Raw genomic sequence first — 25,129 nt, forward strand, 5'->3', positions numbered from 1 at the left:
CTTTTCAGCCATCGATTCCCTATCTTGTAAAAGCCATCCTAGCAGCTCATGAGCCGCTTGATTGATTTTACAGGCAGTAGGAGGAGGACATCCCCCCCCCCTTTCCGCCACCCTTCGGTGCCACTCTGGACTCTCCTGTGCAATGGGAGAACTGGAAAACAGATCCGGCACCGGATTACCATAGAGCTGACCATGAACTGGATGGGCCCGGCCATCTCTATGTTTCTATGCTCCTGGGAGGCTAAAAGCAACATTATGACATCACTTCCTGCGTTGGCAGATAAAAACACTGCCAGTTTTTATCCTGGAAAGCAGAGACCAATGTTTTTTTTATCTCATGCTTTCCCGGGTAGAGGAGACATCTGGGGTCTATGTGACCCCACATTTCTCCATAAAGAGGACCTGTCACACCTTATTCCTATTACAAGGGATGTGTACATTTGTTGTAATAGGAATAAAAGTGATCAAAACAAAATGAAAGACTTGGTGTAAAATAAAAAATATAATAATAATCAAAAAAAAAGTTTTTAAAGCACTCCTGTCCCCTCGTGATCACATGCAAAAGCAAACGTGTACGTAGGTTGCGCCCGCATATATTAACGATGTTCGGACCACACATGTGAGGCATCGCTGCAAACATTAGAGCGGGAGCAATAATTCTAGCACTAGACCTCCTCTGTAACTCAAAATGTTTACAGGTTACCTGTTTAGAAAGCGCCACCTATGGAAATTTTTAAGTATCGTAGTTTTCCACGAGTGTGTGAAATTCTAAAGCATGACACATGTGTTTGATATCTAATTGCTCGGCATAACATCATCTTTTAATATTCTGTTTTTTTTTTTTTTTTGCATTAAAATTCATTAAAGTGTATTTTTTCCAAAGAAATTGTGTTTGAAAAATTGCTGCGACCGCTATTTTATTCTCTAGGGTCTTTGCTAAAAATATATATATATATATATATATTTAATGTTTGGGGGTTCTGAGTAATTTTTTAGCAATTAAATGATGATTTTTACATGTAGGAGAGAAATGCCAGAATTGGCCCGGATTGGAAGTGGTTAACAGGTCAGGTGCTCCCAGACCGCCCCTAGATCTCAGCCAAAGCAAAGTGGATTGTGCGATGCGATGGGACTTATGGTGCCATATAAATGTAACAAAGGTACTTTGCAGCAATTTCAGCAGAGAAAGAGGGACTTGGACCGGGAGAGTCTCCAATAGGTACAGCAGTTTGGGGAGGAACCACATTGTGAGGACATTTACCGTGCCTAGCCAGGAGATATTATACAGTAAGCATCCCATTGTTTCAGGAATAAATGTATGTCTTGAAATAAAGAAGGAAGGTTAGCTTAGTATAATGAGGAGAAGGTGTCACATGAATATCGAGGTATTTGAGGGAACAGGTACACTAGTGATACGAGTAAGCGGATTGTAAGGTGTCCAGAGTTGTGGGAGGAATGTTGATAGAAAGATCCTCGATCTTAGAAGTATTAATCTTATACCCCGGCAGTGTACTCAGATAGATGATTGACAATTATTAGTAGTTATAATTTATACACAGCATGTTTGTTACAATGAATGTTTTATTATAAATTCAGAGTGGAAACCTCGGGGATTATAATATTGTTGTTAAAGAAGAGTATAAAGAGGAGGATAAGGAGTATGGAGTGATGGAGGAGGTTTCAGAAGGACACAAGGATATGATGTAGCCACCTAATACCAGGAACCCACCAGAGAGATGTCCCCATCCTCTGTATTCCCGGGATTCCACACAGGAAGGTCACACCATCCCTCACTGTTACAAGGTTGGTGGGATGGAGTATCTAGAACATGGACTTGTGGAGATGATGCGTGGATATTACAGATGATTTTTCTCTCATTTTCTTTAGGGTGAAGATCTGATAGATATAAAAGTTGAGGTTAAAGAAGAAGAAGAAGAGAGGTATGTGAGGGATGATCAGCAGTCTATGGAGGAGGATGGAATAACGGGGACATTTATAGAGAAGGACACTTCTACAGAGATCAGCACAGGTGGGTCATTAACACTAAATACATTCCTCCACCCATACTGCTCACTGATTGGTCCAGAGGGCCCAGGTCTAGCAAGATCTCTGACCCCAATTTTCCCAGATTTGCTTGCTCTGATATCTGCTGGCTGTGCCGGGCGGAGGGATATGTCTGTATAGTCTCAGACCCAAGTCACTGAGTGCAGTCTCAGGAGATTGGAGGCAGTGGTGTGGGACCTCTGCAATTTGTCTCAAGTAACATATAAGCTTCCACTGATTACTGAATACCAATATTATGAGGCCTAACGCCCACACTATATACTTTATGTTGTATATTACATACTCCTGACCCCTGCACTATATACTCTATGTTGTACATTACATACTTCTGACCCCTGCACTATATAATCTTTGTTGTACATAATTACGATACTGTATAGTCCTAACTTTTGTATCCTATATAATAAGTTGTATATTACATAAGCCTTACTTCTTTTGCACTCATTTTCTACCAGCTGGACATTTTATATCTGATGATCTGATTGGAGGACAGACTTTTACATGTTGATAATAATGTGATAACATCCTCAAACTTTGGAACCTTAAACAGAAAGTGATAATGAGGGAGGAGTCAATAACCCAATGATGGTGGTCTTCAGGATCAGTCCAGTCTTCATCTTGGTTGTTCTCCCCCCATCCTCACTCTCTGACCTCTGGTGGGGCTCAGCCCCGCTGTTATTCATGACTAAATCATGGACTAAATAAGGAAGTGCAGAACTTCTTGTGTTGGGAAGATGGCAATGAGTGATAGAGGGGGAGGGTACACTCGTCCTATAATCCCCTCATCACTGTCACTCCTATAAAAGACAGTTCTCATTGTTTCCTCACTCTCTGACTAAGGTCCATGAATAAAGAAATGAACTGGTAGGAGATCAGAGGACCCATTTACTAGTTACCTTGAGGGGGAAATTGTAAGATCCTCAGAGACAAGGCTGCCTGGTGTGGGCGGAGTCCTGGTTTAGGGGAACCAATCTGCTCATGTCTAGTAATAATCGTTTTATTTCTATTTTAGTACATGGACGGGAGATGAGGAAAACCTCAGAGGATTGTCTCACTTTGTCTCCAGACTGTAAAGTAGAAGATGAGGACATCACACAGTATAGTCCAGGAGAAAACCCGGCTACCTCAAATGTCCATCCGGCACCACACAGTGTAGATGGAACATTGTATTCCTCTTATCCTGAGGAACCTCAGACTGTGAGGGGCGGTGCCATCCTTCCAACAGATAAGAGGTTGTCCTGTACTGAGTGCGGGAAGTGTTTCCATTTTAAATGCAATCTTGATGTGCACAAAATATCTTGCACAGGTGAGAAGCCATATTCCTGTCCTGAGTGTGGGAAATGTTTTTCAGACAAGTCCAGTCTTTACCCACATCGGAGATTACACACAGGGGAGAAGCCATATTCCTGTAATGAGTGCAGGAAATGTTTTTCACGAAAGTCCCAATTAATCATTCATCAGAGATCTCACACAGGGGAGAAGCCATATTCCTGTCCTGAGTGTGAAAAATGTTTTTCAGCCAAGTCCGCTCTTTACAAACATCAGAGATCGCACACGGGGCAGGAGCCACTTCCCTGTTCTGAGTGTGGGAAATGTTTTTCACAGATGTCCAGTCTTGCCAGACATCAAAAGTCTCACATGGATGAAAAGACTTATTCCTGTCCTGAGTGTGGGAAATGTTTTCCAACAAAAAGATATTTTGTTATTCATCAGAGATGTCACACGGGGGAAAAGCCATATAACTGTCCTGATTGTGGGAAATGCTTTTCACTGAAGTCCCAACTTCACAAACATCAGCAACTGCACACGGGACTAAAACCATTTTCCTGTTCAGATTGTGGGAAATGTTTTGTACGAAAATCAAACCTTGTTACACATCAGAGGTCACACACGGGGGAGAAGCCGTATTCCTGTCCTGAGTGTGGGAAATGTTTTTCACAGAAGTCCATTCTTAACACACATCAGAGGTCTCACACGGGGGAGAAGCCATATTCCTGTCCTCAGTGTGGGAAATGTTTTTCACAGAAGTCTCATCTTTACAAACATCAGAGATCTCACACGGGGGAGAAGCCGTATTCCTGTCCTGAGTGCAGGAAATGTTTTTCAGATACGTCCAGTCTTTCCAGACATCAGAGATCTCACAAAGGGAAGAAACCACTTTCCTGTCCTGAGTGAGGGAATTCTTCCTCACTGAAGTCCTGTCTTCCTGTACATCAAGGATCCCACACAACCCTTGAGGTGTATTAGTGCCTTGAGTGTGGGAAATGTCTTCTATATGAATGTTGGTGGACATGTGGGGAAGAAGCACACCCTGATATACACCTCAGATATACTCCATGACTGATCTTCATCATGTAAGAAACCCTTCATAAGGAGATCAGAGATCACCAAAGACCTGGATGAAGTGTTGTCCCGTGTTGGCCATTGACGGCAGTAGAAAAATAAAAATGGAGTCAGTGGCGGAACCGTTTGGCACCCCGACTAGGTGCTTCCTTCTGCCAAACCCTTCCGAGCAGACTGAGAACTAATAGCAGCCCCTTTTACCCCAAACATCGTACACAGACAAGATGTGAGGTAAAATCCAAAGGAATGACTGTTTATTGAAGCTCAGACACATACTTCATACCGTACAGGAGGACATCCTCTCCTGATCATATTACCCTAACAATACAAACTGTAAACAAGAATATAATTAACATAACTAAGGAACAGCCAACATGAACTATGCTCCCCCCTCTAGCAACTGATAACTTACAGTGATATACTTAACATGAGCTAATTAACTGGTCACTTAAACCAGCCTAGGTGGAGGGGACAATACTAGCAGACAGACAGAGACAATAGAACAATGGGAGAGATCTACTTACCATAAACACGTTATAGCAGGAGGCCCCAGTGGTTTGAGCTGATTACATAACATCTACAGTCATTGCTGGTTTGAGACATAGAGGCCCCAAATATGGACATGGAACCTCCAGTTCCCGGAGTCTGTGTGTTTTGGGGAGACATAAACTTGAATCAGAAACAAGACCACTCCATGGATCCCCCAGGCATACACCTTCCAAAGAGTAGTGTTCCCTTAAATGACAGGGCCCATAGTCAGTGGGTAAGAGGCTTGCTCTCAGTCCTCTCCAAAAGCCTCTGTCCTGGTTAGGTCTGTCACAGAATCATTACCTTTCATTGGCTGACTACATTTTGTGGTGTGAGCTTTCAGAAACATTTAGAGGTCTATTTAAAAATACAAAAATAGTTGAATGAGTGTGACTAACATTCGCCCAGCTGTGACAAGTTTTGGCAATATTTTATCTCCTATGATCATTGGCGCCATCTAGTGGCCATAATGCTTTATTGCACTATTTTTACTGATGGAGGTATTTCAGGAAAAATATCGTAATATGGCCACTAGATGGAGCTGGTGATCATAGGAAATCACTGTGTTAATTAAAATGCAGCCAGAATTTTTAACAGCTGAATAAATGTTTGTCACATTCGTCCAATTAATTTTCTGTAAATCAGGGAAAAAACAAAGGGTGGTTAGTGAAAGCAGCACAGATTACACAAACGACACATTGTTAGGCACACAGGTAACCCTTTGATTGCCCCTAGATATTAACCCCTTCCCAACCAGTGTCATTAGTACAGTGACAGTGTATAGTGACTGATCAATGTATTGGTGTCACTAGTGATGTCGGTGTCAGTTAATGCCCCTCCCAGTGAATGTCAGCTAGCGCCAAATTGTCCACCACACTATTACAGTCCCACTATGATTTGCTGATCACCACCATTACCAGTATAACGTCATAGCTGTGTAAATTCCACCATAGTTTGTAGACTATAACTTTCACTTAAACCAATTAATATACACTTCATGGGATTTTTTATTTTACCAAAGTCATGTAGCAGAATACAGTTGGACCTAAACTTTTGCAGACATTCAAATTTTTTTTTTTGATAATTTTTTTATTGGATATATTTTGTAATAGAAATATATATATTTTTTTTCAAAATGTTTGATTTTTGTTTATGTAATAAAAAATAAACCCAGTTGTGATCGAAGGCCACAAAAAAAGCTTTATTTGTGTGAAAAAAATGATATAAATGTCATTTGTGTACAGTTTTGCATGACCTCGCAGTTACTAGTTAAAGTAGCGCAGTGGTAAATAGCAACAAAATGCTCTGGTCATGAAGGGGGTAAAACCTTCCGGAGCCTAAGTGGTTAAACCAACCATTCATTTGAAACTAAAAATGTGCATTTGCCCATTTGATGGCGCTAAGTATAATAGAAATTGGTGTCATCCCCCGGGCTCGTCGGCCTCCTGCTTCAGGGGGTGTGGCCAGATGGACACGTTTCTACACATATGGTGGATTTGTCCTAAAGTGCTCCTCTTTTGGATGAGGGTACTCTTTTATATTTTCAGGTACGACATTCAATATTACCAAAGATGGAAGTATTACTCTACTGATGTGTAGATTGTGTGGAGAGGAAGGGTCTATCTGTAAATAAATGGCACCGTCCCCTGGGATAAATTATGAAATAGTTATGTAACCAGGTTGGTAGGCGACTGATAAGGATGGAGGGAGGGAAGGGAAAGGAATGAGACAAGGAGGGGGTAAGTCTACCAAACACTGGATGTGGGGATTTGAATGTGCCTGTCTATTAATACTAAAGACCAAAAATGGATAAAAAAGGATAATACATGTTTATTGATTATAACAAACAACAATATATATCAAATCATATAAATAATACAATATCTGTTTAAAGTACATCTTGTGAATCTACGCGTTTCGCTGAACAGAGCTTCCTCAGGATCCAAGAGTATATTCTTATCAGATAAATCCATATAAAATCACAATATCTAAAACAAACAATAATAACAAACGATTAGGCATTTTTTGATTCCCCCTTTGTTTCTCTCTCTTCTGGTATATATACAGTATCTCACAAAAGTAAGTACACCCCTCACATTTTTGTAAATATTTTATTCTATCTTTTCATGTGACAACACTGATGAAATTACACTTTGCTACAATGTAAAGTAGTGAGTGTACAGCTTGTATAACAGTGTAATTTTGCTGTCCCCTCAAAATAACTCAACACACAGCCATTAATGTCTAAACCACTGGCAACAAAAGTGAAATCAGCCACAAAAAACAAAGAAGGGGAAGGTGCAAACCCTAGTGCATAGTCAGTAAACATGGAATTTATTAATATGAAAAGCAACCAATAAAATGCATACTCGAATAGGTGCAGAAGTATACAGCATGTACATAAAAAGGATGCACGAGGCAGAAATCCAAGTGTTTCTGCGACCTCACATAAGCATGCTAACACATTTGGGTGGCGCACTCTCTTCTTAAGAGCTGTGCTAACCAGCACAACCAAATACCTCGTGTTTAAATGCAGCAAAGCACACCGAAATCCGCCCACAACAAGCAGGAAGGGAGGAGCTGAAAGAAAAAAAAAACTGATATATTAAATGTATATGTAGACGGAAGATGTGGCAATCAGCGGAGAGATGTTACCAGCTCCAGATGGTTGGGCCCTGGAGGAATCATCAGCACTGGGACCTCTCTGTACTCTGTCTCCCCATTACCAGTGTGAGAACCGGCAAGCTGTCAGCTGGCCATGGACCGAAAGCTGCCGGGATCCTGAAAACCGGAAGTGTGGGGTGTGGGTGTGCTGCTGTGTTCTTTCCTGTGTTCCCCAGGGGCAATGGAAAAGCAGTAACCGGGAGCACAAGGGCCAAATACCAGGGGGAACAGCCGCAATGTGACCCAGGATGCAAAAGACAACATTATTGATGATAAAAGCACCGGCACTTGGAAGCCCCAGTGTACCAGCCGGAAACCAGAAGTAGCAGAACACGTCATTTCCGGTCTAACACTGTAAACACATGAGAGTCCCAACAGTGGTGTGTCACAGATGGGAAAAAAAGGATTTGTGAAAATAATAAAAATAGAAAATACATTTAAAAAGTAAAAATATAAAAATTAAAATAAAAGTAAGTTAATTGAGATGACAGTTTAAATATACATGGAAGGAGAATAAAATGAAAAAAAATACAATAAAAATTGTGTGTAATTACAATGGATGTACACACATCTGTACATGAATGATCCCCCATGTGTGTCCAGCACCAACGTCTGTATGCAGTAAACACCGGGCATTATGGGGGCTTATTCTCAAATTTATGACACAATCCATATAAAAACATTTCTAAAAATATATTTGGTACTGATACTCATGAGACAGTTTCTTCTCTGGGCATGCTCAGAGAAGAAAAAACACACGGAAAGTTAACCAGCACATGACATCACTTCTGAAGTTGGTTTTTGTTGGCCGAAAAAAATTGTGTGCAGTCTAGAGCACATTTCAACCAACACAACAACACTGGACAAAAGACAGCCGATCGGTCGGCCAATAATCGTTGCGTGTGCACGATGCTTTAGAATGAGTGTGACCGACCCCATATAGACACCATGACCACACTATAGAATACATGTGGAAAAGAACTTGAAAAAATAATTGTAAAAACTACATTAAAAAGGTAAATAAATTGCTATGCCACATTCTGGTCCTGGTGACGGTAAGGTCTACACACATTTCGGTGTGCTCTGCTGTATTTAAACACGAGGTATTTGGTTGTGCTGGTTAGCACAGCTCTGAAGAAGGGGGTGTGCCCCCCGAAACACGTTAGTGTGCTTATGTGAGGACGCAGAAACACTTAGATTTTCTACCTCATGTAACCTTCCATGTACATGCTGTATATTTCTGCACCTTTGTGAGTATGCATTTTATTGGTTGCTTTTCATATTAATAAATTCCACTGTTACTCAGGTAATGCACTAGGGGTCTGCGCCTTCCGCTTCTTTGTTTTTGTAGTTTCACCATCCAAGGAGGGCTGCATCTACCGGGCATTGGACCATGTATGTGATGTGACATTGGTTGGCTTTCCCTCTGGTGAAGACCCCTGAGTGTTGGGAGTCTTCTCTGTGAGTCATCCAGCCTGACCTGCAGTAAACCCTGACCAAGATTCCGGGCTCACACTTACCATGAGTCAATAAATTTGCCTGTACCTAAACTGATAGCACACTAGAGGGGGCTTCACAGAAAGTAAATAAGTAAGAGAGAGAGGCCTTCTAAGTGCAGTATAAAGACATATTTATTGTTCATATTGGAACACAATTGGCAATGCACATGTATAAGTAAGCTCTGCGCTCTTCATAAAAAAGCAAGTCGCTGTCCGTCTCCCTGCGACCGTTCTCCATGAGGTGTACACAGCGCCAGTGCTGACAGGTCCCTCTGCCTGCCTAAGAACCATGCTGGAATGCACCGCCCACCGGGCAGAAGTGACGTCACAATTGGAGGATTACTGGGTGTGGCTACATGTTTCAGAGCATGCGCACTTCTTACTTGATCCTAGACTTGAAAAAGAACGTCACATGCTTCGAAATTCGTAGCCGCACCCTTTGAGAAGGGCTGTTGAAATGCATTACAGATGTGGCTTTACTTGTGTGTGGGCCAGCAGAGATGAGTGGTGGTGATCAGGGGTGGCTGGCGCAGGGAGAACAGCCGTATACACACTGACAGCCGCTGCACAGGGAGAACAGCTTTATACACACTGACAGCCGCTGCACAGGGAGAACAGCCGTATACACACTGACAGCCGCTACACAGGGAGAACAGCCGTATACACACTGACAGTCGCTGCACAGGGAGAACAGCCGTATACACACCGACAGCCGCTGGACAGGGAGAACAGCCGTATACACACTGACAGCCACTGCACAGGGAGAACAGCTTTATACACACTGACAGCCGCTCGACAGAGAGAACAGCCGTATACACACCGACAGCGGCTGGACAGAGAGAACAGCCGTACACACACTGACAGCCGCTGGACAGGGAGAACAGCCGTATACACACTGACAGCCGCTGGACAGGGGGAACAGCCCCGTATACACACTGACAACCGCTGGACAGAGAGAACAGCCGTATACACACTGACAGCCGCTGGACAGGGAGAACAGCCGTATACACACGGACAGCTGCTGGACATGGAGAATAGCTGTATACACACCGACAGCGGCTGGACAGAGAGAACAGCCGTACACACACTGACAGCCGCTGGACAGGGAGAACAGCCGTATACACACGGACAGCTGCTGGACATGGAGAATAGCTGTATACACACCGACAGCCGCTGGACAGGGAGAACAGCCGTATACACACTGACAGCCGCTGGACAGGGAGAACAGCTTTATACACACTGACAGCCGCTGCACAGGGAGAACAGCCGTATACACACTGACAGCCGCTACACAGGGAGAACAGCCGTATACACACTGACAGTCGCTGCACAGGGAGAACAGCCGTATACACACCGACAGCCGCTGGACAGGGAGAACAGCCGTATACACACTGACAGCCACTGCACAGGGAGAACAGCTTTATACACACTGACAGCCGCTCGACAGAGAGAACAGCCGTATACACACCGACAGCGGCTGGACAGAGAGAACAGCCGTACACACACTGACAGCCGCTGGACAGGGAGAACAGCCGTATACACACTGACAGCCACTGGACAGGGGGAACAGCCCCGTATACACACTGACAACCGCTGGACAGAGAGAACAGCCGTATACACACTGACAGCCGCTGGACAGGGAGAACAGCCGTATACACACGGACAGCTGCTGGACATGGAGAATAGCTGTATACACACCGACAGCGGCTGGACAGAGAGTACAGCCGTACACACACTGACAGCCGCTGGACAGGGAGAACAGCCGTATACACACGGACAGCTGCTGGACAGGGAGAACAGCCGTATACACACGGACAGCTGCTGGACATGGAGAATAGCTGTATACACACCGACAGCCGCTGGACAGGGAGAACAGCCGTATACACACTGACAGCCGCTGGACAGAGAGAACAGCCGTATACACACCGACAGCGGCTGGACAGAGAGAACAGCCGTACACACACTGACAGCCGCTGGACAGGGAGAACAGCCGTAAACACACTGACAGCTGCTGGACAGGGAGAACAGCCGTATACACACTGAGAGCTGCTGGACAGAGAGAACAGCCGTATACACACTGACAGACGCTGGACAGGGAGAACAGCCGTATACACACTGACAGCCGCTGGACAGGGGGAGGGGATCGCCATATTGCCGGTGTTTGCTGGGCTATGCTGATTGTTTCTTATGTGAGTGTATTTTATACATAAAAGTAATACAGTTTTTACATTATCATACTATTGAGGCTTTAATGCTCTTTTTAGGAAGATCCGTGCCGTATATATGATGAGACGGAGCAGTCACATAGTTGGAGGGAAATCAGAAGCTGGAGATCCAGTGGAATTCTGAGGCTCGGAGGAGCATATACTGGGAGGCCGTGCTCGGCTCATCCATCCATTCCGGATTTTATGCTGTTTTAGCCCAAATCCACACATTTGGGGCATATTTATCTGGTGAGTGTAAGTCCTTCAATGGGGGGTGGGCTGCACTCCAGTATTCCAGTCACAGTGGTGACCACAAATATATGAAGATGGATTGGTGTACACGGAGAGTTACACATTATGTGGGCTGGATTGTACTAATAAGGACACATTCTATCAGATTATCTTATATATTTATTCACTGAGGAGGGTCTAAGAATTCTGGGGATTCACATCCTATTATTTATTTATATCACATTGTATTATAAATTCTGACATGAACTGTTCTTTTGGGTAAACTTTATTAGCATCACATGAAATAAACAATAGCCTTATATATACAATAATTGTGAGGGGTTATTACTATGGCCGATTTCACATTAGGATCTCGAATCTGGGGATTGATTTTTATTATTTATAGCGGGTTTATATAAATACCACATTATGGCCACTAGATGGAGCCAAGGAAATTCCTTTATAAAATGAAATATGGTCAAAATTCATCATGGCTGGGTGTATGCTGGTCACATTTGTTTATTTTTTTTTTTAAAATAGACCTACAGTATGTGTTTGTTCAAAGGTTACACCATAAAATGTAGTCAGCCAATGAAAGGTAAGGACTCCATTTTTATTTTTCTACTGCCATCAATGGCCAACACGGTACAACACTTCATCCATGTCTCTGCTGATCTCTGATCTCCTTATGAAGTGTTTCTTACATGATGAAGATCAGCCATGGAATATATCTGAGGTGTATATCAGGGTGTGCTTCTACCCCACATGTCCAGCAACATTCATATAGAAGACATTTCCTGCACTGAAGGCACTAATACACCTCGAGGGTTGTGTGGGATCCCTGATGTACAGGAAGACAGGACTTCAGTGAGGAACAATTCCCTCACTCAGGACAGGAATACGGCTTCTCCCCGTGTGAGATCTCTGATGTGTGTATAGATGGGACTTCCGTGAAAAACATTATACACACTCAGTATAGGAAAACCTCTTATGTGTTGGAAGCACGGCACCGTCCCTCACGGTCTGAGGTTCCTCAGGATAAGAGGAATACGATGGTCCAGCACTGTCCCTCACAGTCTGAGGTTCCTCAGGATAAGAGGAATACGATGGTCCGGCACTGTCCCTCACAGTCTGAGGTTCCTCAGGATAAGAGGAATACGATGGTCTGGCACCATCCCTCACAGTCTGAGGTTCCTCAGGATAAGAGGAATATGATGGTCCGGCACCATCCCTCACACTCTGAGGCTCCTCAGGATAAGAGGAATACGATGGTCCAGCACCGTCCCTCACAGTCTGAGGTTCCTCAGGATAAGAGGAATACGATGGTCCGGCACCGTCCCTCACAGTCTGAGGTTCCTCAGGATAAGAGTAATACGATAGTCCGGCACCGTCCCTCACAGTCTGAGGTTCCTCAGGATAAGAGGAATGCGATGGTCCGGCAGCATCCCTCACAGTCTGAGGTTCCTCAGGATAAGAGGAATACGATGGTCCGGCACCGTCCCTCACAGTCTGAGGTTCCTCAGGATAAGAGGAATATGATGGTCCGGCACCATCCCTCACACTCTGAGGCTCCTCAGGATAAGAGGAATACGATGGTCCAGCACCGTCCCTCACAGTCTGAGGTTCCTCAGGATAAGAGGAATACGATGGTCCGGCACCGTCCCTCACAGTCTGAGGTTCCTCAGGATAAGAGTAATACGATAGTCCGGCACCGTCCCTCACAGTCTGAGGTTCCTCAGGATAAGAGGAATGCGATGGTCCGGCAGCGTCCCTCACAGTCTGAGGTTCCTCAGGATAAGAGGAATACGATGGTTCGGTACCGTCCCTCACAGTCTGAGGTTCCTCAGGATAAGAGGAATACGATGATCCGGCACTGTCCCTCACAGTCTGAGGTTGCTCAGGATAAGAGGAATACGATGGTCCGGCACTGTCCCTCACAGTCTGAGGCTCCTCAGGATAAGAGGAATACGATGGTCCGGCACCGTCCCTCACAGTCTGAGGTTGCTCAGGATAAGAGGAATACGATGGTCCGGCACTGTCCCTCACAGTCAAAAAAGAGCAAGCTCAGAAATGAGTCCTGCAGAAATTTACATAGCACCTGAAGCACCTGCAACCAATTAACCACTCCCCTTAAAGAGTTGGTGCCGTTCCTTCAGTGCCCCATGCCGTCACCGTCGGCTCCCACGCGCGTGCACGGGAGTGACGTCACTGCGGCTCCGGCCAATCAGATGGCCGGATGCCGCGATCCCGGAAGACGGGCGACTGGACATGTCGCCCATCATAGAGGTAAGCGGGCGGCACGGCGTGGGCTCGTTCTAAGGTAAGTATTTCATAATGAGCTAGTATGTGATGCATACTAGCTCATTATGTCTTTCTCTTTCAGGGTGAAAAAAATAAATACAAATTTTCGGTTTACAACCTCTTTAATTAGTAGTCTGAAGGAAGGAAAGAAAAAAATAAAAAAAGGCTATTTAAAAAGTGACAGAAAAATAAAAAGGGAAAATTCCCCCCCAAAAAATGCAAGGAAACAGCCCCCTAAAATGCAAACAGTCATCAGCAGTCAAAAGCAAAACTGTTTATCACTCTCCATTCAAATTTCTCATTCTTCAGCCTCCAAGCAGCAAATCTGGCAAGTTGGATGACAGACACATGTCCCCCAGGGCAGAACCTGGGTCCCCATACACTTTCTATGGCAATAACTTGCATTTAAAATGAGGACTTTTGATTTTTCATGTTTGTGACCCATTAACTTTAACCACTTTTGGACCGGAAGGATTTGCCCCCATAATGACCAGGCCCTATTTTGCGATTCGGCACTGTGTTACTTTAACGGACACTTGCGCATTGGTGTGACGCTGTACCTAAATAAAATCTATGTCCTTTTTTTTTCTCCACAAATAGAGCTTCCTTTTGGTGGTATTTGATCACCTGTGCAATTTTTATTGTTTGCGCTATAAATAAAAAAAGAGCGACAATTCTGAAAAAAAAAAAAAAAAAACAATATTTTTCACATTCTGCTATATAACATTCTCAAAAAAAATTTTTTTTTTAATTTTAGGACAATTTGTTTTCTGCTAAATATTTTTGGTTAAAAAAAATCGCAATAAGCGTATTTTGATTGGTTTGCACAAAAGTTATCGTGTCTACAAACTACGGGAAAGATTCGTCATTTTTATTTATTTTTTTCTACTAGTAATGGTGGCGAACTAAGATTTTTAGCGGGACTGCGACATTGCGGCAGACAGATCGGACTCCTAACTGACATTTTTGGGGGTACCAGTGACATTACTACAGTAATCAGTGCTAAAAATATGCACTGTTACTGTAATAATGACACTGGCAGGGAAGGGGTTAACCCTGTGGGTGATCAAGGGGTTAAATGTGTACCTAGGGGCGTGTTTCTAACTGGGGGGCATGGCTTGTGAAATCATCATAGAGACCTGTGTTCCTATATAGAAGGATCACAGGAGCTCTGTGATCATTTCAGAGAGAAGAACGGTCAGCTGTGTTTACAACATCCGACCGTCCTTCTCTCTCAGCGGGGAATGATGGTGGGTGTCAGGCAGAGCCGGCTTCCCTGCTGACGAGTGGGGGTGCGAGCACGCCGCGGGCGGCGCACACTCGCCCCATAGCTGCCTGTGCATGACTGACGTATAGCTACGTCGGTTTGCCCAGGAGCGGCTGCCTGCCGCAGTATAACTGTTGCGGGCGGTTGTAAAGCGGTTACTAGAGTTCTCATGCTCACTAGAACTTTTTCCTTGTTCGAGATGTTCTGGTGCAAACTGAACAGAGGGGTGCTTGGCCCATCACTATCATCAGACATGTTCGCATCCTCCTGGCTAATCTAGGCCTCAACCCTAGCCAGTTTTCTGGGCACTCTTTCCGGATCGGCCGCCCCGTGTCGGGTCATGTCATCAGAAGATTTGACAGATGGAAATCCCCAATCCAGAATTACAATTGGAGGGGGAACCAATACCAGGCCACGATAGGTACAGGAATATATAACTTGAGTGGAGTCCCCCTCACGGAGGACGAACTCAAAGTCTTGGATAAGGGGCTAAAATTTGCTCCTATCAGGAATTTGAACAAATTTCAAACTTATGTTAATATACAGAGATTTACTAGACAATTAAGCATTAAAAAATATTTCTTGTCTAATCCTGTTACCCGCAACTCCGCCTCCTCTACATACCACCATTCCTCCCTAAAAATAAATCAACCTTCAATCCGCCTGGACAGGACACTAAGCACCTAGATGTGTTTAAACACATGGTGTGTAGTGACCTTGATAAATTGAAGTATAAAAAAGCGTATGACCCATTGTGTATTAAAAGAGGTATTGCATCTCTGGAAAAAAGGAGTGATATCGTTATACGTCCGGCAGATAAAGGGGGGGGGGTCTGGTGGTACTCAGTGGGAGTTATTACAAAAATGAGATGTTGAGACTCCTGAGTGACCACTCCACATATCAGATCTTGTCTAAAGACCCCATGTTAGAGTTCAAAGAAGAACTACATGGTCTAACTACTAAAGGCGAACGGAGTGGAGTCCTCACTCATAAAGAGGCCCAGTATCTAGACCCCTTATTTTGTAGGAGGCCTATAATATACTTTCTGCCAAAAATACACAAACAGCTGGAAAACCCACCTGGCCGCCCCATAGTTAATGGGATTGATTCCATCACGGCCAGGTTGGGTCAATACATAGATTTTTTCCTCCAGCCGGTTGTACAAAAACCAAATCGTTCCTTAAAGACACTAAACATATTATACAAATACTTAATACAATACCAAGCTCCACTGAATGTATAATGATTACAGCGGATGTTGGATCATTGTACACCATTATTGACAACTCGGAGTGCGTTTAAATGGGGTCTATCTCATTCACAGTTACCTAGAAAGCAAATTAGGTTTCTTCAGAGGAGCTTAAAGTTTTGTCTTGAGAAGAACTATTTTTGGTACAACCATAGTTTTTATTTGCAAGTCAAAGGAGTTGCGATGGGGGCTAAGTTTGCTCCCAGTGTGGCCAACTTATTTATGGCCCACTGGGAGGAAGAAACTGTGTTTGAAGATTTGCCCCCACAGCTCATATGTTACCGTCGCTATATCGATGATTTATTCATGGTATGGCGGGGGGACATGGTGAGTTTGGAAGCGTTTATGAACAAATTAAACAACAATGAAAAGAATATTGTTCTTACATGGAATTTGCAATATGAGAGTATAATTTTTCTAGACTTGGAAGTGTACAAAGCAGATGGTGTTTTTAAAACCCGTAATTACTTTAAACCCACAGACAGAAATTCTTTTATCCCCCTTGACAGTTGCCATCACAGACAGTGGCTGTGTAATATCCCTCGTGGACAGTTTACACGCTTAAGGCGTAACTGTACCACTGAGGAGGATTTTATTACACAGTCAGAGGTTTTAACAGGAAGGTTTTTAGAAAAGGGATACGATAAAACGAATGTGAAAAATGAGCTTGAATGGGTTAAAAACACAAGTCGGGATCGCCTTTTGGATAATTCCAGATCTAGAGAAGTGGATACGCAATTCCGAATGGTCTTAGATTATAATATCCAACATAAAAAAGTTGAAAAAATCATCCGTAAGCATTGGGCCATTCTGAGAGAGGATAGGGTATTGGGCCCTGTCTTATCAGAGCAGCCCAAATTTGTTTACAGGAAAGCTCCATCCCTCAGAGACAAAGTTGCCCCGGGAGTAGTTGATCCACCCCAGGTGAACAGCAATGGTATATTCCCTTTCCTGGCAGGTTTTTATGCGTGCGGGAAGTGTGCTACTTGTAAAAGTTGCAGGAAAAATATCAAAAAACGCAAGGAATTTGTATCCACGGTCACACAAAAAAGCTATTTAGTAAAAAATTTAATAACATGTGCCACACAAGGTGTGGTTTACATGTTAGAGTGTGACTGTGGGTTACAATACATTGGACGCACCTCGCTGGCTCTACACGTACTTGTTGGGGAACATGTCAACAACATACGGAAGGGGCTTATTACCCACAGTGTATCTAGGCACTTTAAAAATTATCATCATAAAAATCCAAGCACCTTAAAATTCTGGGGGATTGAAAAAGTAAGCTACCATTGGAGGGGTGGTAATTTCATCAGACAATTAAGTCGTCGCGAATCCTTTTGGATTTACGAGGCTAAAGTCTTAACGCCCCTAGGATTGAATGTCGACTTTGATCTGAATTGTTTTATTTCAGACAGATAATTTTTTATGGTCATTGTTTTTTCTTTTTATGATATTTAAATTTTAAATACTTATTTAGTAAATTTTATACTATTTTATTGGGGTTTATGTACGATTTTATATGTTTTTATGTGGTTATAATGTGTTATATGTATATTATTGTATTTAACACTGTTCCCTATGTAAGTGAGCAAAAGTGCTGCCATCTGGTGTCTGGTTGCTAATATAGCCGTACGACCTATAAGATCAACACAGTACAAATCAATGATTGAGTATAAGTTCGTTTTTTAATAATATTAAAAAACTTTGAGCAGTTTCTAAATGGTTCTTCCTGTAAAGAAAGACATACAATATTAGTCTGCTGTTATAAGTGATCCTTCGGCCGATCTCCGAGATATATGTATGTCTCCTTAGTGACAAATGTAATTGTAAACACGGCCGAATGAATATCATTACTTTTAGCCCGCCCCTCTATCTCTCTGTCTCAGGAGACACTCTGTCTCCATGGCGATGGTGAAACGCCGGAAGTGACATAGTGGGCGGAGCTTAGGGATAATATAAAAAGCCGGACCTTCGACCTATCACCATCCCAGCTGAAGAAGTCTACGCCCACCTGACGTAACGCGTACGGGGGATTGGTCAATCGGTCCTACGGCTGTTAACCAGGAAGTAACCAGGCACCATCCAGCACGCTGCACACTCTGCAACTACTATGCTTATTATGGTCGGATACAATGTAAGTGCAATATGTTTTGAGTGAATTAAAGCTTTCAGTATTACAACAGAGAGCACTAGATCTCCCCCTCTTTTATTTATATATCTTGGGAAACTTGGAATCGAGTGTGAGTTGTACCTGCTGCAGCGATATCCTTATTTGTGCTGACAAGTGCTGGAGTCTTGGTCTTGCTTGTATCGGAACAACAGGAGTTGGTTACCTGTGGAGATTGTTTATGCTTTCTGGCCCTGCAGGGTCATGGTTTGGAGGTGAGAGGCAGATATTGCTTGGTGGAGGGATTTGAGCACCAGAGTCACACCTGTTATTATTTCACCATATCACAAGTGGACTTTTTACCTCTACCGACTGTTATCCTCTCTTATATGGACTATCTCCTTTTTAGACATGTTTTAATATATTTATTATTGGTTTAAAGTGTTTTACCCAATGATTGAATCCCAATAATCTATCATAGACTGCGCTACACTATTTATTATTTATTACAGATGGAAATCCGCCTGCTTTACCCGGTACAACACAAATCCCCAGGTTGAGATGTCGCCAGCCTTCACCAAGCTTGTCCAATAAATGTCATGTATACTCATAAAACAGCTTTCCCTATCCTGGTATTTTTTCCCCCTTTTTGGTGTAGTGACCAGCTGACCAGGGCACACATCAGGTCTATGCTATGTTGTGAATCTTGTGGCATCTTTATGTGGTTTCACGTCTATCTTGGTTGGAGGGCTCAGACTATATATATATACCTATATATATATATATATATATATATATATATATATATATATATATACACACACACATATACATACATACATACACACATATATACACAAATGTTTTTCCTTTTATCTCTATTTTCATATAAATGGGTTGTTCTACAAGGTGTTCATTTACATACACTTTAACTAATCTTCAGGCTTAAAAGGGGCATTTTAACCTTTCTGCTCCATACTTCCCATCTTTATATAAACGTCTCCTGACATTTAGAAGTCTATTCATGAAAAATGTGCATAGCATTCCCCCCCAGAAAATGCATGTACATTCCTTCTGTGTAAATGGGGGTAATAAACGAATGTTCTCAGGCTACTCACTGAGCTGGTAGAAAGATTTACATTGATTTAACATGGAAATTTTTGCATTTGTTCACTAGATGGCGCTAATTTCTGTTTCAATTGTCTTTATTGATATTTTTCTGAAAATGAAAGAATAAACAAAGTAGAGCGGCAAACAGTCCTTGCCATGCTCTGATTGACCAACAACATAAATACATAGGGGATGGGAAGGAAGGGAAGAGGGGGGGGGGACATAAAAGGAACACCACTAATGGGGTAAATCAGTGTTGGTGTCCATCATAGTCACATACAAATAAGAACTGAGGTGTACAACACAAGGTAACAGTTTCACAACATTGTTGTTTAAGGGTTGGTGCGATGGCCGACATCGCATGTGATTCGCATCGCATTACTGGACAGATCACATGCGATGTCTCTGCCATGTGAATTCAGCTGTACAAACTGTATGGCTGAATTTGCATTCGGACCAAACCCTGGCAGGACCCTTTTTCTGTCTGCACCAGAATTGGATCACATGACTGCTCACACCAAAGCGATCCAATTATGCAAATCATGCTGTGTTTTGCAATCTGATTGCGGGGTGTCATTACTTTAACACACACTTCAATCAGTGTACATGAACAGGGTGCGATTTTGATGCGGTGTGAATTTGTGTGACCCGGGGCTAAAGCCTCAGAGCTTCTTTGTATACCATAGACGGAGCAGAAGGGCTTTCTTCCATCTATAATGGCCATATAGATTTATACTATACAACCACTCATTGATCTCATTACCACTTCCCACCCCCCCACTTCTGAAACTCCTCTCCTACATGGAACAATCAGCATTTGTCTGCTAGAAAATTACTCAGAACCCCCAAACATTATATATATATTAGAGACCTTAGGGAATAAAATGGTGGTCATTGCAGCTTTTTATGTCGCATGATATTTGCGCAGCAATTTTTTAAACGCATTTCATGAATAAAAAAAAAACAAAACAGTAAAGTTAGCCCGATTTTTTAGAATAATGTGAGTGAAATATGATGTTACACCGAGTAAATAGATACCAAACATGTCACACTTTGAAATTACGCACATTCACGGAATGGCGCCAAACTTTGGTACCTAAAAAATCTCCATAGATGATGCTTTAAAAAATGTTTACTGGTTACCAGTTTAGAGTAACATAGGAGGATTAGTGCTAGAATTATTGCTCTCACTCTGACGTGTGGTTTAATCGCTGTTTGCATTTGCAGGCGTGGCATACGTATGCGTTCGCTTCTGGGGACAGGGGCGCTGTCAATTTACTTTTATATTTTGACACTTTCCCTTTACATTTTTTTTATCACTTTTATTCCTATTACAAGGAATGTAAACATCCCCTTGTAATAGGAATAGGGATGACAGGTCCTGTTTATGGAGAGATCGGGGGTCTCTAAGTCCTCACAGCTCACCTCTAGGCTGGAAAGCCTAAAATAAAAAAAATAAAAAAAGTCTAAAATTAAAAAGAAAAAAAAAAGCCTAAAATTAAAAAGAAAAAAAAATATCTCGGCTTCCCAGCCAGGGCAACGGCAGTGTTTACAACTGCCAAGGCCAGACGTGATGTCATAACGTCACCCCCGGCCTCTGATGTTGGTAAAGATTGGACTTATATGAAAAACATTTCCCGCACTCAGGACAGGAATACGGCTTCTCCCCCGTGTGAGATCTCTGATGTCTGCAAAGATGAGACTTCTGTGAAAAACATTTCCTATGCTCAGGGCAGGAATATAGCTTCTCCCCCGTGTGAGATCTCTGATGTTTGGAAAGATCAGACTTCTGTGAAAAAACATTCCCACACCCAGGAGAGCAATATGGCTTCTCCCCAGTGTGAAACCTCTGATGTGTAACAACAAGGTTTGATTTTGTACAAAACATTTCCCACACTTTGAACAGGAAAATGGTTTTGCTGATGTGTGTGAAGATGAATACCCAAATTTATTTTTGTTGGAAAACATTTCCCACACTCAGGACAGGAATAAGTATTTTCTTCCATGTGAGACTTCTGATGTCTTGCAAGACTGGACATCTGTGGAAAACATTTCCCTCACTCAGAACAGGGAAGTGGCTCCTACCCTGTGTGTGATCTCTGATGTTTGTAAAAATTGGACTTGTCTGAAAAACATTTTCCGCACTCAGGACAGGAATACGGCTTCTCCCCCGTGTGAGATTTCTGATGTCTGCAAAGACTGGACTTCTGTGAAAAACTTTTCTCACACTCAGGACAGGAATATGGCTTCTCTCCCGTGTGAGATCTTTGATGTTTGGAAAGATCAGACTTCTGTGAAAAACATTTCCCACACTCAGGACAGGAATATGGCTTCTCCTCCGTGTGAGATCTCTGATGTCTAGAAAGATCTGATTTTTGTGAAAAACTTTTCCCACACTCAGGACAGGAATATGGCTTCTCCCTAGTGTGAGATCTCTGATGTGTGTAAAGATGTGACTTCTGTGAAAAACATTTCCCACACTCAGGACAGGAATATGGCTTTTCCCCCGTGTGAGATCTCTGATGTTTGGAAAGAATAAACTTCTGTGAAAAACATTTCCCACACTCAGGACAGGAATATGGCTTCTCCCTCGTGTGAGATCTCTGATGTGTGTAAAGATGTGACTTCTGTGAAAAACATTTCCCACACTCAGGACAGGAATATGGCTTTTCCCCCGTGTGAGATCTCTGATGTTTGGAAAGATCAGACTTCTGTGAAAAACATTTCTCACACTCAGGACAGGAATATGGCTTCTCCCTCGTGTGAGATCTCTGATGTGTGCAAAGATGTGACTTCTGTGAAAAACTTTTTCCACACTCAGGACACGAATATGGCTTTTCCCCCGTGTGAGATCTCTGATGTTTGGAAAGATCAGACTTCTGTGCAAAACATTTCCCACACTCAGGACAAGAATATGGCTTCTCTCCTGTGTGAGATCTTATATGCACATTAAGTTTGGATTTAGAATGTAAACACTTCCCGCACTCAGTACAGGAAAACCTCTTATCTGTTGGAAGGACGGCACCGTTCCTCACAGTGTGAGGTTCCTCGCGATAAGAGGAATACGATGGTCCGGCACCGTCCCTCACAGTCTGAGGTTCCTCAGGATAAGAGGAATACGATGGTCCGGCACTGTCCCTTACAGTCTGAGGTTCCTCACAATAAGAGGAATACGATGGTCCGGCACTGTCCCTCACAGTCTGAGGTTCCTCAGGATAAGAGGAATACGATGGTCCCGCACTGTCCCTCACAGTCTGAGGTTCCTCAGGGTAAGAGGAATATGATGGTCCATCTACACTGTGTATTGCCGGATGGAGATTTGAGGTAGCCGGGTTTTCTCCTGGACTATACTGTGTGATGTCCTCATCTTCTACTTTACAGTCTGGAGACAAAGTGAGACAATCCTCTGAGGTTTTCCTCATCTCCCATCCATGTACTAAAATAGAATTACAAAGATTATTACTAGACATCAGCAGATTGGTTCCCCCTAAACCAGGACTCCGCCCACATCAGACAGCTTTGTCTCTGAGGATCTTACAATTCCCCCCTCAAGGTAACTAGTAAATGGTAGAGGGTGACTAGGTGTCCCAGGAGCCACACATCAAGTCAAGACCTGCTGTATGATAGTAAATGGCAGTCTCAGTCTGGACCTACGCTAGGTCACGCCTTGATGTGTGGGACACCTACTCACTATCTACCATTGCCTGTGCCTAGTAAATGGGTCCTCTGATCTCCTACCAGTTGATTTCTTTATTAATGGACCTTAGTCAGAGAGTGAGGAAACAACGAGAACTGTCCTTTATAGGAGTGACAGTGATGAGGGGATTATAGGACGAGTGTCCCCTCCCCCTCTATCATTCATTGCCATCTTCCCAACACAAGAAGTCCTGTACTTCCTTATTTAGTCCGTGATTTAGTCATGAATAGCAGCGGGGCTGAGCCCCACCAGGGGTCGTAGAGTGAGGATGGGGGGAGAACAACCAAGATGAAGATTGGTTGTTCCTAAATACCACCATCATTGGGTTATTGACTGCTCCCTCATTATCACTTTCTGTTTAAGGTTCCAAAGTTTGAGGATGTTATCCCATTATTATCAACATGTAAAAGTCTGTCCTCCAATCAAATCATCAATGACCAGTTGGTAGGATATAGGTGTAACATAAGAGAATCCATATTATGTGTATATATAGCAGTGGATAGAGGGGAGAGAGCAGAAGTCAGGTGTATGTAATGTACAATATAGAGTATATAGTGCAGGGGTCAGGAGTATGTAATGTACAACATAGAGTATATAGTGCAGGGGTCAGGAGTATGTAATGTACAACATAGAGTATATAGTGCAGAAATCAGGAGTATGTAATGTAAAACCTAGAGTATATAGTGCAGGGGTCAGGAGTATGTAATGTACAACATAGAGTATGTAGTGCAGAGGTCAGGAGTATGTAATGTACAACATAGAGTATATAGTGCAGGGGTCTGGAGTATGTAATGTACAACATAGAGTATATAGTGCAGAAATCAGGAGTATGTAATGTAAAACCTAGAGTATATAGTGCAGGGGTCAGGAGTATGTAATGTACAATATAAATTATACAGTGTATGGGTCAGAACTCATAATCTTGGTATTCAGTAATCAGTGGTGGCCTAAATGCTTACAATGAGACAAGTTGCAGAGGTCCCACACCGCTGCCTCCCATCTCCTGAGACTGAATACATTGTTTCTATGTGTTTATCAGATGATGGGGGATCTAGGTGGAGCCTCCGTACTGCTCTCTCCTTTACAATAAAGTCTCCTCTTACCCGGTGATGTGAGGGGCGGCTGATTCTCCATCATGACGTCCTTGTAGAGATCCTTGTGTCCTTCTAAATACTCCCACTCCTCCATGGAGAAATAGACAGTGACATCCTGACACCTTATAGGAACCTGACACACACAATGATACAGTCACTATCCAGACACATCCCTTGTCTGTTACTGGATAATGTCCCAGAATTCCCAGCACCGCTCACCTCTCCTGTCAGCAGCTCCATCATCTTCTTGGTGACTTCTAGAACCTTCTGTGTGTTGTGTCTTGTATGGATCAGGGATGGAGGTGGGGGGATGGGGATGGGATTCTGGATTCTCGAGGATCTTGTGGTCATATTATAAGATTTCCTTCTTGTGTCATTTTCAGTAGATTTCTTCATTATTACTGTACAACTCTGTGATATAAAAAGATAAATATCACTCTCCCACAGGGACGTCTTATTATCATCATGGGCCCCAGGGTAAAGTAATGTACTTGGGTCCCTACCAGCCTGCTCAAATGTATGCACATAGTCTCAAAAACGAAAGTATAAAGAGATGATAGAATTAAACATATATTTATTACTACTTTCAATATAATACATTTTAAACAATAAGAAAACATGCCACAAATCAAAGACTAATCAACACAGAGCAAAGTACAGGGGAGTAAAAGGGCACAGTACAGGGGAGTAGAAGGGCATGGTACAGGGGAGAATAGGGGCACAGTACAGGGGAGAATAGGGGCACAGTACAGGGGAGAAGAGGGGCAC

General features: G+C 43.0%; 4 protein-coding genes across 4 annotated transcripts in view; 2 read left to right on the forward strand and 2 right to left on the reverse strand.

The window, feature by feature from the left end:
• Nucleotides 1–25,129, reverse strand: part of LOC309549119 (uncharacterized protein) — a 2,919,967-nt gene that overhangs the window by 2,743,769 nt on the left and 151,069 nt on the right. The window contains exon 4 of the mRNA XM_082249156.1: nucleotides 24,371–24,494. Within this exon, the coding sequence (XP_082105282.1) occupies nucleotides 24,371–24,494 (124 nt within the window). The remainder of the gene's footprint in view (nucleotides 1–24,370; nucleotides 24,495–25,129) is intronic.
• LOC309549117 (uncharacterized protein) overlaps nucleotides 1–25,129 on the forward strand; it is a 4,285,597-nt gene that overhangs the window by 2,633,108 nt on the left and 1,627,360 nt on the right.
• Nucleotides 1–25,129, forward strand: part of LOC309549123 (uncharacterized protein) — a 275,016-nt gene that overhangs the window by 149,520 nt on the left and 100,367 nt on the right. The window contains exons 5-6 of the mRNA XM_082249160.1: nucleotides 1,939–2,029; nucleotides 3,077–3,503. Coding sequence (XP_082105286.1) covers nucleotides 1,939–2,029; nucleotides 3,077–3,503 — 518 coding nt within the window. The remainder of the gene's footprint in view (nucleotides 1–1,938; nucleotides 2,030–3,076; nucleotides 3,504–25,129) is intronic.
• LOC309549120 (uncharacterized protein) overlaps nucleotides 21,652–25,129 on the reverse strand; it is a gene marked incomplete at its 3' end in the record, with an annotated part of 1,495,124 nt that continues 1,491,646 nt past the window's right edge. Inside the window, exon 17 of the mRNA XM_082249157.1 lies at nucleotides 21,652–22,570. Coding sequence (XP_082105283.1) covers nucleotides 21,652–22,570 — 919 coding nt within the window. The remainder of the gene's footprint in view (nucleotides 22,571–25,129) is intronic.

Source organism: Pelophylax lessonae (genome assembly GCF_965119305.1).
Source record: "Pelophylax lessonae genome assembly, chromosome: 3".
Classification (NCBI taxonomy): Eukaryota; Metazoa; Chordata; class Amphibia; order Anura; family Ranidae; genus Pelophylax; species Pelophylax lessonae.